Source organism: Drosophila montana, unplaced genomic scaffold (genome assembly GCF_035044405.1).
Source record: "Drosophila montana isolate Dmon_TW-CO22-7 unplaced genomic scaffold, ASM3504440v1 contig_3200_1, whole genome shotgun sequence".
Classification (NCBI taxonomy): domain Eukaryota; kingdom Metazoa; phylum Arthropoda; class Insecta; order Diptera; family Drosophilidae; genus Drosophila; species Drosophila montana.
The window spans coordinates 8,928,467-8,945,511 of NW_026998080.1; the positions used below are offsets into that span (position 1 = coordinate 8,928,467).

The window sequence follows — 17,045 nt, forward strand, 5'->3', positions numbered from 1 at the left end:
TCAAATATCCTATATAGAAAATGGTACACTCGAAAATCCTATATAGACATAGGTTAACATTTCCCTCCCCCATAACTTGGTCAAATATCATCCGATTTGTACGAGGTTTGCCTTTTTGTGCATGGTTCGGCCCTAAGATCAATTTTGCATCAAAAGATGGCAACGGAATTTTTGGTCGAAATTCAAGTACAAATAGTACTCTCAAATACCCTGTATAGACATAGGTCAAAATTGCCCACCCCTATAACTCGGCCAAATCTCATCAGATCTTCACGAGAATTGGCTCTTTCGTTATGGTTGGACCTCTAGATCAATTTGGCATCGAATTCTGGCAACATTATTTTTAGTCAAAATTCATGTGAAAATGGTACCCTCAAATATCCCATATAGACATGGGTCAAAATTTCCCACCCCCATAACTCGGTCAAAACTCAACCAATTTTCATAAGCTTTCGCTTTTTGTTCATGGTTTGACCTCTAGATCAATTTGTCAACAAAATCTAGCAACATTTTTCCTAGTCAAAATTGATGTGAAAAATGTTACTCTCAAATATACTATATAGACTTAGGTCAACATTTCCCACCCCCCCCCAACTCGGTCAAAATTTGCAGTAAAAATTGTATCAATATTTGTATTCTCTTATGACAAGCTCTTATGTTTCTTCCGACATTTAAATTCTACCCTCAATTTTTCCGTGTTGCTACCTGAAAATATTCCCCAATGCACACGAATAAAAAAACACAGCAATTCCATTTGCAGCGACACAGAAAAACTAATAACAAGAAGATGAAGAAGAAGCAGTAGGAAAAGTACAGCAGCTTTATGCCACTGAGAATCGAATCATGTCAAGCGAAATTGGATTTTGCGAAATGACCAGCACAGGCGCATAAAACTTATAAAATCAAAAGCAGATAATCAAACTGCAGCCAGGATGCGGGCAACAGGATACAGATACAGAATTTCTGCCAGCTCCTGCTACTTGCCGCAATTTCCGCTTGCTGCAGAGGCAACTGCAATTGGCAGGCAACTGGCAGCCTGCCACAATACTCCAGTTGCACAGAGAGAGAGCTGGCTGCTTTCCATATTACCTGCGAGCTGGTGCATTAAATCTACCTGGATACCAAACTGCCGGCAACTCTCTGTGGCGCACGGCTGTCATTACAATGGAAGAACTCGGCAGCAGCAGCAGAAAAAAAAAAAGAAGGCCAAAACTATTTTTAGTGGCAATTCGGATGAGCATTTTATGTGCCACGTTGCGTATGCGTCACGAGCAAAATGCTCAAAAGCTTCTCCCTTAATCGATCTGACTTTGAACTTGCTTTCACGAACGGACTTAGCTAACATAAACAAGGTTGACCACTTTTTATTTTCTTTTATATACATATGTATATAAAAGGGTAGACACATAAAAATAAAATTGTTAGCGCGGTTGAGTGCTTGTCAAAGCTGCATACAGGGTGTCTCAGCTGTGTGTTTGAATGTAAGTCTATCTACTTATATATGATTGAATGACTGAGTGACTGGCTGAATGAATGACTGACAGACTTACTGACAGATTGACTGACTGACCGATAGCATGGAAAAATTGCGAAAAACATTTGCATAAAACTTTTTTATCTACCATCCGCTTATATATGATTGAATGACTGACTGACTGAATGAATGACTGAATGACTGAGTGACTGGCTGACTTAGTGAATGACTAACTGGCTGAATGAATGACTGACAGACTTACTGACAGATTAACTAATTGACTGACTGACTGACCGAAAGCATGGACAAATTACGGAAAACGTTTGTATGAAACTTTTTATCTACCATCCGCTTATATATGATTGAATGACTGACTGACTGAATGAATGACTGAATGACTTAGTGAATGACCAACTGACTAAATGAATGACTGACAGACTTACTGACAGATTAACTAATTGACTGACTGACTGACCGAAAGCATGGACAAATTACGAAAAAGGTTTTTATAAAACTTTTTTATCTACCATCCGCTTATATATGATTGAATGAATGACTGACTGCCTGACTGACTGAATGAATGACTGAATGAATGACTGACAGTCTTACTGACAGATTGACTGACTGACTGATTGACTGACTTACTGACAGATTGACTGACTGACTGATCGAAAGCATGGAAAAATTGCCATAAACGTTTTTATGAAACTTTTTTATATACCATCCGAGATCCAATATCTTTGTGAAAATTAATTTGAGAAGTGTTTCACAATTTTTTAATAAAAAACACCCCTTTTGTATGATAAATGGGGGTAAAAGTAAGGGTGAAGTTAAAAGATCACCCGATCTACTTCAAACTTATTCTCAAAGCCCTATATTAAAATTAAATGAATACTTTTTCAGCGATTTTGAAAAATGTACCCACAACTGTGGAAATATCTAAAAATTTTAGCACTAAGTATGTATGTAGTTGATAAGTTTAAGTAGCTTAAGTATACAACTTTTTGTTATATCGAAAATTCAGTTTATGATCTCCAAACCTTAACATTTTACGGATTATACTTCTTGTAAAGTTAAGTACTATGCATCAAATACTTTTGCTTACTTCAAAATATCCTCCATGGTTATTTTAATGGCTGAGAATATTTATATTCAAGCAGCTTTAAGCAGAATATTAACATATATATGTAGAATCTGTTGTATTTCTAAGATTTCATCTTTTATTTACACATTTGTGCTAAAATTAGAAAATGCAATTAAACTTGCGCAGAGCTCAGCTCAAACTTTCCACAAACAGCTAAGAAAATACAAAGCGAGAAAATTGCTCTGTATTTTCACAGTTGAATTTGAATGCAATGGAAAGCTGCAGGCGATTGCATAGTGCATACAAAATTTGGCGTAAATTGTAAAGCAATTTCGACACGGTCCGAATGGCAGCCGGCGGCGATTTCTTGTCAGCTGACAGACAATTTGGCAGGCTTATCAAATTTGCAGCCAAAATTGCCGTGAGCTGCCAAAGGACATGCCAGCCGTAAAGTAAGAGGAAGCACGGCAACTGCTTGCTGTGACGTCACGAGGCCAGGCCAAAAAAAAAAGGCTGGCTACATATTAGATAGTAGCCTTTCATTGATTCCAAAGGCCTCAAAGGCAACAGACACACACACACACACAGACACACACACACGGGCGCAGCGCGAAAGCTTTTCGCCTTTTAATTCATAAAAATGCACACAGAGCACGGTGGCAAAAAGCTTGCGTCGAAAAGCTTGCGCCTTGTGGCAGGCAGCAGGCAGCTGCCGACAGCCGACAGGTGTTGGCCGCCAGTCGCTGAAAGGACACACAAGCAGCAGGTACGCAGCAGCTCCAAGCTCCAAGCAAATAACTAGTGTATGTGTGTGTGTGTTAGTGTGCGTGTGTGCGTGTGAGTGTGTTGTGTTTGCAGTCGCAATTGTGCCTTAAAGTCATGTAAGTGAAATTGTGGCATCAAGTTACGCGTTGCTGCCACTTGCTGCAATAGGCAGCACAAGTTAGCCGCTTGTCGCATTAACTAATCAGAAACAGGTGTGTCCGTGTGTGAAGTGTGTGTGTGTGTGTGTGTAGTGTGTGTTTTAATTAATGCGCTGACATAATTAACTTGGGCAACTGTCAAAACTTATTTGTGGTCAACAATAATCAAGTTGTCGGCATGAGTGCGACACGCCCACACGCACGCCCACACACACGCACGCCCACTCTCACAGACACACGCACAGCCAACATTCCTTAACTAACAAAAAACCACCTAATGACCATTTACCGTTTATTTTTGGGCCTTAAGTAACTCATCAAATTGTCCGCTTAACTGTGCTTTGACAGTTCCTGTCCCTGCCTCTCGTTAAATAAAATATGCTGCTGTCAACTGGCTGTTAAAAGTTTCGCAACAAAATGGAACTTAACTACAAGTTATTGAAATGCAACAAAACTTAACAAGTTTGAGCAACTTGCTGTTGAATGTCATCATAGCTCTGACACTTGCTTTCATTGCAAGCTTAAACTCGAAGTTCAAATGCGAAGTTATATTTGACAAGAAGTTGAGTTTTCAAATAGTTTAAATTGTAGTAAACTTTACTTTTTAATATTTAGAAGTCATTTAATGCTAAACATAACTTTAACTTAGACCAATCGAACAGTTGGCTAATAGATTTTTGATAGCGTGGAATATTTTAGAATGTGGTTTAGGAAAATAGTTAAAACTAACCTACAAAATGTCATTTATTTTCCTAACTAGGTTAAAAGTGGAATGGGGTTAAGTTTATGTGCTGGCGACCAGACCCTAGCCTGCTTTGGGCTACTGGACGGGGAACTTGGGTTGCGCCCCATCAACATCGCATAACTCAGCTTGAATAACCAACAACCCCTCAATTTTTTTCTGATTTGCAACCTGTTTTCTGTAACTCCCACACACTGTTATGCACAGAGATTATGTTCCACACAGTGTGAAGCAAATTCATGGAATTGTATTTATGCATGGGCGAGGCATTGTGTATTGACGCATTGTCCCAACGATTACCAGGAAATATAAGTGCGCCAATGTTTCGTAACTCGTGTTTTCCAGCATATTCTATAGCAGCTATCGTTGGCCATGTTCCATTTCTAGTTGCTGGTTAAATTCAGCTTAAATGCTTTTATAATATTTATTTTTAATTTTTTTGTACGTTAAAAAGTTTTCATTTTCCATATCTGTAGCTGGTTGTGCTTCTCTTCACAGGTTTTTACTTAAAGATCAATATTTATACTATATATAAATATATACTGTATATAAAAATAATTATTTAAATTATATGAAAAATAAATAGATGGACTAAATATACTATTTAAAATAGACTAACTATATAGACTTAATAGAAGTTAAAAACTTTGTGGACTTTATAAGCCAGATAGACTTTATAGACTAGATATATACTAGGAACTCTATATAGACTAAATATGCCGAAAGATTAGGTGAGCTATATATACTAGCAAACAGGCCAGATAAACTATATATACTAGCAGACTAGATGGACTATATATACTCTCAGACCAAACAGGATATATACCATATACATATATAATGTTGTATATATACATATACATATTGACAAACTAGATACTATATATACTACATGGACTGTATATACTGACAAACTAGATAGACTACAAAGTATATATACATTCTGACAGATTATATAGACTATATATACGAATTGAAGATAGAGTGTATATACTTGATATACCATATATACTGACAGACTATATAGTTTATTTATAAACTGGTAGACTAGATAGACTATATTAACTCGCAGAGTAGATGGAATATAATACTGACAGACCAGATAAATAATATATACTGACAGGATAGATAGACTATATAGTTAGTATATACTAACAGACTAGATAGATTATAGATACTGATCGACTTTATAGTCTTTATATACAGGCAGACTATATAGATTGTATACTGACAGACCAGATAGACTATATAAACTGACAGTCTAGGTAGGCTATAAATGCTGACAGACCAGACCGACTATATATACCGACAGACCAGATATACTTTATAGTACATATATATATGCTATAGTCTGTTTAATACATATCCTGACAGACTATATAGACTTTATATACTGACAGACTAAATTCTCTATATAGACAACATGTACTATACAGACCATAAAAGTAGATAGTCTATATAGTACATCTTTCCAGCCTTATTTGGGGCCTTGGTTTTGACCTTGGTATAGCAAGGAATTTCATCTGCTGCCCTTAAGCAAATATGTAGATAACTTAAGCCCAACGATAACTTAATTATTCCTGGCTTTAGGCAGCTATCAATTGCAACTAAATTTATGCCACTTGTCAAGTTTAATCAACCGTTAACATTTAGTTGGCAACAGTTCATATTTTTAGCCAGGGGACAGTCAATTAAAACGCGTAATTGCCAGACTTTGTGTTTGACTTTGATGTTGAAATATAATTAGTGCAGATTTAATTAGGCACAGGTCTAGAAATTATTTTGATGAGTCTGCTGTTACGCAGAACTTTTTCCCTCACTCTCCCTCTCCCTTTCTCTCTCCGTGTTTCTCTCGCTTTCTAGCTCGATTACAATTGAAAATTTGCAGCTGGCGAAAAGTTTTCACTCAAAACTTTTACAACTTTTAGCGCTGTTGAAAATGTTGCGAGAAATAACTGGCAGGGAAAAAGAAATGTAATTAGCGCCATGCGAAAAGGTTTGCTTTTTAACCCATGTTCTAAACTGGGTCCTGGCCGGGCTCCATTAATGAAATTGATTGAAGGCGTATCCCGGGTCAACATGTGTGGGTACGGGCCGTGCAATGTATTTGACATTGCGTGGGACAGCTTATAACGAGCTCGCCTGGTATCTATATTTAAAACAAGTAAGTCCTGCTGGTTACACCCACAGCCTTTTCCGCCGACTGACAGTAAATGTTCAAAGGAGACACGGTTGAAAGGGAAGGGGGGCAGTCAAGTGCACGCAGCTTTTAGAATCTAGGGTATATTTGGATGCATCATTTATGAATGAATAGCTGGAAAAAGTTTGTTTGGCTAAAATATTTAAACGTTGCATGCAACTAGAAACACATGTGCCCCAAGTGGTATGCAACACTTTTGACGGCTGCCAATTTGGCTAAATATTTTATATATTTACATATATGTGTGTATAAGTGCGTGTGTGAGTGTGTTTAGAGAGTTAAGACTGAATTTTAACAACATTAATAATTGCTTACATGGATCTTAAGGTATTTTTTAAAGAAAAACTCCTTTAAATACAGACATTCCTGCGTGATTACATATGTACATACTAATACATATAAATAATTACACACATACGCATACAAGCATACCTTTTTATTTTATTCATACATACATACATACATATATACACACAAGCACATGCATGCATGCGAATATATTTTCATGCATACATATATACATGTATGCATGCATCCATAAATACAGGTCTACATGCATGCCTGCATACAGACATACCTATATACATATACACAAATATTCATAGATACACACGTAAGCACAGGCATGTATACGTGTATATGTATATACATACATGCACAAATAAATACATGTATATATGCATACATAGATACATGCTTACTTGCATAAGGAAATGCACACATGCTCATTAAAAAATACATACATACATATATACACATGCGCGTGTATATATATATATATATAAACACAAAAACACATACATGCATACGTGTATATTTGCATGCATACATATGTACATGTATGTATGTGCAAATCTACATGCATGCATAAATACATGTATACATGCATGCATTCATACATGTCTACATGCACATGCTACATGCATGCATGCATACATGCCCACATTCGTGCATGCATACATGTCTACATGCATGCATTAATTCATGTATACATGCATGCATGCATACATGCCTAGATATTCATAAATTACCGCTCAAAAAACACAGTAAGATAATATAGACAAAGTTATTTCTCACTTCTTAAGCGAAACGACTTAATCTTTAAATATTTAAAAATTCAAAATACAAAAAAAAATACCTTTTATCAATATATATACATCGATATATATATACATTGTTTGCCGATGGACCTCAGCCCAGTTATGCTCAGTCTTTTATTCTCGATAAGCATCATTAACTGAATACAATCCAAGCATATATATATGTTTATATCCCTTTCCTCTTTCCCTTTCCCTTTCCAGTTACTTGATTTATTATTTTTTCTATAAATAAACTGTTAAGCGGAACTCTAATAAATAGAGAGCAAACATTTATGCAGCACATACCTTCATATATGTATATATATATATATATGTGGTATAATTATATGGTATATATATATATGAGATGTATAACTGACATCCGTGGCAATAAAAAGTGCTAAATGAGTATGGGACGCATAAATTAAGTCAGTGCCGGTAATAACACTAAAAGCAAGCCTTACACACACACACACACACACATGCACACATGCACACAACATTTTAATGACCTGGGCCGGGATAATAAGTCCGCGGTTCGTTTTTGCCATTGGGCACAGGCTCTGACACGGACCCAGGCACAGGCCCAGGCCCAGGCACAGGACTTCGGCTCCGGCTTTTTTATGTCCGGACGTTTGATGCAAATGCCTGTTGAAGGCAAATTTGCCAGTGCCTGTTGGCCATTTGCTGTTGGATTTTAATTAAGGCCACATTTGGCTCTGGTTTTTCTTTTTTTCTGCCCGTTTTTTCTTGTTGCCATTTTCGCAGCTCCAATTTGCGAAAACGAAACGAACTGTTGCAGCCGCTGGCGATGTGGTACTAGCATAGCGCAAAATGAGACGCATTCCGGTGTGGGCCGCCATGGCCCAACTTCTGCTGCTCGGCCTGGCCGTGCAGCTGGGCGCCAGCGCATCCTCGTCGCCGCCAGCCGGCGCCTGGTCGCGTTCGCTCTTTGGACGCAATTCGCGCAATTTGTTGCATCGCAGCGCGTCGCCCGATGTGGGCGGCGTTGGCACATTTGATATGATTACCGGCAATCTGAACAATGCGGGCTACAATAACGAATACGGCCAATTGTTTGCCATGGACCGGGAGCAGCCGCAGCCGCAGCAGCAGCAGCAAAGTCAGCCGGAAAAACAACAGGTGAGTGTGGCCGCTTGCACAAGCAATTAAAAGTCGCAGCCGCAGCAGCTTTAATTAAAGTGAACTTAAATTTAACAATCTGGCACAGATTAATTCATATTTATTGAGGCACTTAATTGGTTTTTATATCTGAACAACAAGACCTGGACAATAGAATCGCTGCTTCCTTTGAAGCTCATCTAAGAATTTATTTATTTAATTTAATTTATAGAATTGGAGTTATCTCCTCACACAAAATTGTAATACCCTCTTAAAGGGTAAACAAATTGAACTCATAAGCCGCTGAAAAGTTAAATCGCGAGATTATTTTCGCGCACGTGTTGCAATATTTTCAATTTTCATCGCTCATACGCAGCGTGGGCCGCGACACACACACGTGGCATGTGCAGCTGCAGCGACTGTTAATTAATATCAGCTGCCTACATGTCAGGTGGCATGAACGTAGCCATGTGGCAGCCGCACCAAAGTGCAAAGTTCAAAATAGAATGCGACGCACAGAGTAGAAGGCCCCAAATAGAACTCAGCTAAATAAAACTCAGGCTGCAGTGAGGCATGAAATTTGAATGGACAGCGGCTCAATAAGAACATACCAAATAACACGCATACGCAGCGTGTGCCACACGCACACACACACACACACACACACACACACACACACACACACACACACACACACACAAACACTTTGTAAGCCACAAAAATGTTATCTCTAATTGCCACAGCCGCAGCCGCCGCTGTCCGCGCAACTGCGTCAGCCACAGGCCGAGGTCTATGGGATTGTGGAGCCCCTGATTGAGGACACGCCCTGCGCGAATCGCGCCTGCCTGCTAAACGATGATTGCTGTCCCACTGGGGTCTGCGTTCACACATATGGCGGTAAGTGTCAAGGAGCAGGGGTTGAAGTCTCCGCAATCTAATTACAAAATTTGACAGAGGGCAAATGCGTTTACGTGTTTGGCCATCAGCGGAATCTGTGCCAACGGCACGCAGACTGCGCGCCGGGCAGCGCCTGCATGCTGGCCACCCAGGAGGGCATTTGGCGCTGCGAGGCGGAGGCGCCCCTAATGCCGGATGTGCTGCATGTGCGGCCCAAGCAGCCGCTGGGCAGCGAATGCAGCAGCACCAGCGACTGTCAAGTAATCAAGTAAGTGCCGAAAAAGTGGTTAAAGTACAAAGGAGAGCGACCTACAACAGCCCAAAATATATGTAAATATAGCTGTCTGATTAGCAGCCAGTTAAACTGACAGTCAATTTAACAACCAGTCTGTCTGTTAGTCTAGTTTAACTAAGGGATAAGGAAGAGCAGGTTACTAATGCAGGTTAACTATGCTGCAGAGTGTATGTCTGACAGCCTGTTTATCAACCTGTTAAACTGACTAACAGTTTAACTACTAGTCTGTCTGTTAGATTTACCTAGCTAAAGATACAGAAAATCAGGTTAGCAAGAGCCTAGAAACTATACATATATGTGCATATATTCTTCAGAGTATGAGTCTGACTATCAACCTGTTAAACTGACTGTCAGTTTAACTAGCAGTCTGTCTGTTTATCTAGTCTAGGTAAAGGTAAAGGAGAGGGGGATGCTAAGAGCATAGATACAATATTTATTCGCCAGTCCGTTCATAAATTGACTGTCAGTTTAACTACTAGTCTGTCAATTAGTTTAGCCTAACTAAGCGATAAATTAAACGGCCTGCAAAGAGGTTAGAAACTATAAGTTTATATTTTTCAGTGCATGTCTGTCAGTTTGATTATGATCAGATAATTATTATAAACAGACTGTTAAACTGACTGTCAGTTTAACTACAAGACATTCTGTAGGTCTGCGCTAGCTAAACACTGGGGAAAGCAGGTTACTCAGAACTTAGAAACTATATTTATCATGCAGTTCGCCCGTCCATCACTTTGACAGTCAGCCAGTTAAACTGATTGTCAGTTTAACTCCTAGTCTAGCTGGTAGTTTGTGCTAAGTAAGGCAGAAAGGCAGTTTGGGCTGCTAAGAGCCTAGATACTGTATATAAATAAATTTTTCAGCGTGTATATCTGACACTCAATTTATCAGACTGTTAAACTGTCTGTCTGTTATCGTATCTGTCTGTCAGACTTGCTCTTCCTTAATTTGTAATTCTTTCTGACTATCTACTGTCAGTTTAGCTGTTAATATCTCAGCTTATCCAACTGTCAAACCGTCTGTCAACATAATGTTAATCTAGCCGTCTGCTTTTAACAGAGTTAATAAGAGTCAAAGATGACAGAGAGAGCGTAGGCTCTCGTCTACCTCACCTAAATCAAGTTTTCTTCTGATAACCCAAGCCGAATTCCAGATACATTTTGGACGTACTGATAATATATATATGGTATATATATATACATATATATATGCATATAAAATAGTATATATATTCGGCAAGTCAACTTATTGAGCTTAGATTTCTCATTACGATTGAGCGTAAAGAAAAGGCTTATCTTACTGCTAAGAGCTGGTATAGCGAAGCAAATTATAGGGTATTTCCAAGTCGATCACCGTATACTTACACGCTCATACTTCTTGCAGCGGCATGTGTTGCCAGCGACAGCGTTTGCATCATCGCGGCTCGTCGAAGCTAAGCTGCGGCTACTTTCGCGACGCCTTCGACTGCGTGGATGTGACCCAAGAGGTAAGCGGCCAAAAAAGTGGCATACAATTGACCCAAAGATAACATCTAGATAAATTATTATCTATTTAGCACATGGCCAGCGTTTTTCAGCAGCGCCACAACTGAGCGGCAGGCGGAAAATTGAAGGAGCATCAAGAAAATGAATTCAACAATCTTTTACTGAAGACAACTTAAAGGCAACGGCAAACGATTAAATTATTATTATATTATATTATTATAAGGAAATTCAAATTCGTTAACATATCAAATGTTCAACAAATGCATATCACTCTTGTTGTTTACATAAACGAATATACAAATATAAATATATATAAATATCTAAAATGAACTAATTAAAGTAAATTATATTCAACACAATTATAATAATCAAACGAGATTTTCAGTGTGTTTTGTCGTAGAAACAATTATATTAATCAGACAACAAAATAAATATGAAATTATGAAAAAAAAAAATAAAAATTAAATACTGACTGAGGCATTCAATGTTATTACAGCAAGTATTAGACACAACAATTTTATTCGCAAAACTCTTAATGTTATCCAACAAAAATATACTCAATTAAAAATTAATTAAAAATGAATATCGAAATTAATAAATTAATTAACCATGTAGCCAAAGACCATAACCGAATTGTGAACTGTATCTTTTCAAGCACTTTGCGTTCCCCATTCGCATCAAGTCAAGTCTAACAAAATATATGTACCCATATATATATACATATATATTTAATATATATATGTAAATGTATTTTATAAAAACAAATGCTAAAATGTTAATGAAGAATTAAAGTCAACAAATAAAGACAACAAGTGTAAGGCACGCTTAAAGTGCAAAGGGCGCAACGCCCACAAAACCAAAAAAAAAAAATACCGAGCAATGAATTTTAATTATTTATTTTGCATTTGCTTCAAAGGGTCGCAAAATTTGCATTTCAATTGTGTGTGTGTGGGGGGGGAAATTAAATGTAATAAAGGGAATTATGATTTTGAACAATTGTTCCCTGTATTACAGCAGGGTATTAGAAAATGAGCTGCCCTAGAAAAGTCGAGGGTCAAAGCCCCGGTTAAAATCCCCAAAACAAAGAGCCTTGGAATTTTATTAAATATAGGGAATTATTATTTATAACAATTGTTCCCTGTATTACAGGTAAGATGTGCTATCCTAGTGGGCCAGTTAATTTAGGCTAACTTCAAGGTGCAAAGCCCCGGTTCAAATCACCAAAGCAAAGAGCCTTGGAATTTTATTAAATATAGGGAATTATTATTTATAACAATTGTTCCCTGTTTTACAGCTGGGTAATGCAAGTTGAGCTGGCTTAGTGGGCCATTTCAAAGCCCATTTTAAAGTTTAGTTGTTTTGTAAGAGTCTAACCCATATAAAAAAGCAATATACTAAAAAGATTCGAATCCAAGCATCTTTAAATATATTTTCTATTATTCAAAGTGCATTGAAGTTAATTTAATATAGGGAATTTTTAATCTGAACAGTTGTTCCCTGTATTACAGCTGGGCATTACAAGATGAGCTGTCCTCCTGGGCCAGATAAACAGGTTAACTTCGAGATTCAAGTCCCTGGCGATTGTTGCAAATGCCATTTTAAAGTAAAGTTAATGGATTTAAGTTTAAAATAAATTGAGGTTCATTTTCAACTGAACTTTATATAGAAAATGTCCTGACCGTATTTTAGCTTCACGCTATAGTTTACTAACAAAAAAGTTTAGGTCCAAACACCTTAAAAAAGGCTTATTATAAATCTTAGAGCTTTTGAATATCAAATTGTTATTTTTATTTGTACTTTACTTTAAATGGCATCCTACTTTTAGGATTATACTTCCCATCAAATTCCCATTTGCTTGCATTAAAAAAAAAAACGAGAAAATAAGCAAATCTTCGACACGCCGAAGAGTAAATACCCTTGCAGACATTTCCCTTTTGCAGATATGTGAGTAAAGTGAAGCTCTAAAATGCTGAGCTTGATGAAAATATCTTGGAATACAGTCTATTTTGCATATGTTCCTGTTCGACCGATTATTTCTATGGCAGCTATATGATAAAGTGATCCGATGTTGACATAATTTTGCATATATGTAGATGTAGAAATTTATAGGTGCGGAGTTTGGTCGAGATATCTTGTTTAACAAATTAGTTTTCCATACCAGAACCTACTTTTTGACCGATCCTGCCTATGGCAGCTATATGATATAGTGGTTCGATCCGGCCAGTTTCCGACATTTGTACTGGCTGCAACAGAAAGACGGAAAGGTTTCACGACGAAAGTCTTAAAACTGCGAGACTAGTTCGCATAGAAACAGACTGAAGGGCAGACGGAAGGACAGACGGATAGACGGACGGACAGCTAGAAGGACGGACAGGTAGAAGGACGGATAGATAGAAGGACGGACAGACAAACGGACGGACGGATACACGGACGGACGGATACACGGACGGACAGATAGAAGGACGGACAGACAGAAGGACGAACGGCAGGACAGACAGACAAATGGAAGGACGGACAGACAAATGGAAGGACGGACAGACAAATGGAAGGACGGACAGACAAATGGAAGGACGGACAGACAAATGGAAGGACGGCCGGATAGTCAGATGGAAGGACGAACGGACGGACGAACGAGATCAACGCGTCTATTCATGCTGATCAAGAACATATATACTTTATGGGTTCGACGATGTCATTTTCTATGCCTTCTCTGCCACTTCATGACAAATTGAAAATACCCTCTGCAAGAGTATGCAAAAAGACAACAAAAACTCTCTGCAATTTCGCTTACAAAGCTTGCCTGGCGGCCCACAATTATCCCACAGCAAGTCTTATAGTACAATATAATATATATGAAATTATAGCCCTCACCTGTGCAACGTCATATGTGTGCCTGTGGCTGGGACCTTCAATTTTGGGCAATTGAGATTAATGTGTAAATGCAAATGACCTCGCGGCGAACCTGTAAAAATCGATCAAAAATAAAAAAAGGAAATGAGAACATTTTTGCGTTTGCCAAGCTGAAATCCCACAAGGACAAAACACTTTGCTGAGCATTGGCTATTAAAATTTTAATTAAAACATATTTCGGGCCCGATGGCAAAAGGAATAAATAAAAGACTTTGAACTCTTGACCTTTGCAAAGCGAGCCAGAGAAGCCCAAAAGGAAAAGCCCACAAATGAAAGTCAACCAACTGTTGAGCTCAACAGTTGTGCCACTGTTTGCACAGTTGAACCTTATTGTTTGTTTTTTTTTGGGTTTTTTTTGTTGTTTTATTTAAAGTGCCAGTAAAAACGCAGCTTAAAGCTAAAAGTTAGACTCTGTTTACACTTTCAACGCTTTTTGTTTTGTTTTTTATCTTTTTGTTTTGTTTTGTTTCTTGTTTTTAACAGTACACCGTAAATGCTTCACATACACATATCCAAATTCCAATTCACATCCTGGTCAATTTCTCTCCAACTCTCGACTTTCTCTCTACTTTCTCTCAACACATTTGCTGTCGAAAAACAAAAACTAAAAAACCTTTTACGCTTGAGCCTAACACTTAAATCAGAGTTTAAACATGTTTTCAATTTTCTCAAAAATAAAAAATGTTTTCTTAGCTGGCAAATAGGAAAAATGATTTAGATTATTTAAAAAATTTTCTGTTGCGCATTTGTTGTTCAAGTCTTTTAAAGTTTTTCTTCGGTTTGTTTCAATATTAAACTCAGTACTGTTCAAGTTTTGCCTCTATCGAGCGATATTGTGGGGGGTGGGGGTGGGGGTGGGAGAGCCTATCTGGATTAGGGGGGGAGTGGGGTGAGTTCTGGCATAGTTAAACATTTATCATTTTAACAATATTACAAATTGTTTTCACTTTCAGTTATTATTTACACATTTTACAATTACAGGAATATTCTTTTGTAAAAACTTAAATTACATTTTACTTGCTTTTGTTTTTTACTGAAACGGGTTTTGAATTCAGCAAAATTACAAATTACAGGAAATTAGTTGAACTTAATGTAAACGTATTTCATAATTCTTTTCAGTTGCCTAAATTAGTAGGAAATCAAATTTCGCAGGCCGAAAGTTATAACAATCTAGTTTAGGTTTATATATATTTTTATATATATTTTTGTTTTCTTTTTCGTTATACGCATATCAAATCGAATTGTTATACATAATAATTATAATATATATGATGCTTAGTTGTAGCTTGATGTATATGTTAAATTAATGTTTTTTCTCTTCTCTTTCATAATTTTTAGTGTACTTTAATCTCTTGGCGTTTGTGTGTTCTGTTGGGGAAACATTTGATGTTCTATAGAAACTACTATTGCAGGTTTTTGTGTGTGTGTTTGGGTTTGTTACATTTGCTTGGCTATTTCTGGCTTGTTGTGAATGTGTGTGTAAAGGTGTGTTTGTGTGTGTGTGTGGTGCAGACATGTAAAACATTTAGTTGCAACTTTGAAAATGATTCATGACACGACAGACAACACAATTAATATAGGTTTACAGTGTTGCAAAATGACTTAAAGTTTCTAATTATCAGCTTTATGCTCTTTTATGTTTATGAATATGTTTTGTTCATGAAACATCAAGTTTCTTACAATGCAAGCAAATATACATTTACATAAATATAAATATATTTATATATATATATTAATCGTTTTTATATATATCTATTCTTTTGCTCAACTCAATTGTTTTATGACTACAGTAAAAATAGGAAGAACAAGCTTTGGTTATAACAGAACTAAAAAGAAAATCAAAAATCATATAATGCGAAAATGGGGAACAAATTGTTTGGATGCATGAAAGTTGGAGAAACCTACGTATAGAAGAACTTAAAGCGATTTATGCATATGTTTATATATATATATATATAAGATGTGTGTATGTATAATAAGCTTAGGAGGCGCACACACACACACAGCGGCAACAGCTTTAGGTAGGCATGGGTGTGGGCGTGGCATGCAGCAGGCGGCGCGCCATAGAATTTCCTTTTCTTTTGTTATTTACTTTCATATGTTTATGCTGCTTTTATCAATTTTTTTCTTATTTTTGTTGTTCCTGAGTTGTATTTGTTTAAATTTTTGTCAACGATAAACGGCTAAAAAATTGCTTTCGTATTTCTAGATGTGTGTGTGTATATTGCTAAGATTTCTATATACGATTACAATACGGATATTTAATGCAGCACAAAAGTTGCCTGCCAGCTGGAATTTCGTAATTTGTAACTTGCGATTGATTTCTCTGGGGGATTTTTTATTTATTTTTTTGTATTTTTTTTTTTGTGTTTTTGCTGTTCTCACTGCTGCTCAGTCTTGGCAAAGTCTTTTAACTGTATGTATTTTTTGTGTTTTTTTCTTTGTATATATATTTTTGTGAACAGTGGCTATAAAAAATATATGCATGCTTTCTATTAGGTGTATACATATTTAGGCCCTAATTGTGTTTTTCTTTTAGCACATTTGGCAGTGCGGCGGTTTTGTGGCGCGCCGCTGCCTTCACGATCGGGAAAATTAAGCGAATCTCAGCAGAAAATGTCAACGAAATATATATATATATAGATATATGTGTGTGTGTATATATGTACAAAAGTATAAAGTCAATGCGAAATGCAAACGATAATATTAAAACGAGCACAGTTCATATACATATGCAAAGCATGTGTTTGTTGGCATTTATGAATCTGGGAGCGGGGCGAGGGGGACGTTTGGTATGTGTTAGACCTAAGTATTTACAATGTATTTGTTAGTTTC

The 17,045-nt window shown here is 37.1% G+C and overlaps 1 protein-coding gene across 2 annotated transcripts; it reads left to right on the forward strand.

The window, feature by feature from the left end:
* The first annotated feature begins 3,291 nt into the window (after positions 1-3,291).
* On the forward strand, positions 3,292-12,137 carry spab (space blanket). Of its 2 annotated transcripts, none has more exons than XM_064687645.1 (6): positions 3,292-3,324; positions 8,271-8,645; positions 9,368-9,521; positions 9,579-9,789; positions 11,200-11,302; positions 11,372-12,137. In XM_064687645.1, the coding sequence occupies exons 2-6, from the start codon at positions 8,337-8,339 to the stop codon at positions 11,405-11,407; spliced, it is 813 nt and encodes a 270-aa protein (XP_064543715.1). In that variant the 5' UTR covers positions 3,292-3,324; positions 8,271-8,336; the 3' UTR covers positions 11,408-12,137. The 2 variants fall into 2 exon arrangements, with proteins under 2 accessions (XP_064543715.1, XP_064543716.1); XM_064687646.1 differs by lacking the exon at positions 3,292-3,324 and adding an exon at positions 3,333-3,359.
* Positions 12,138-17,045: the final 4,908 nt, after the last annotated feature.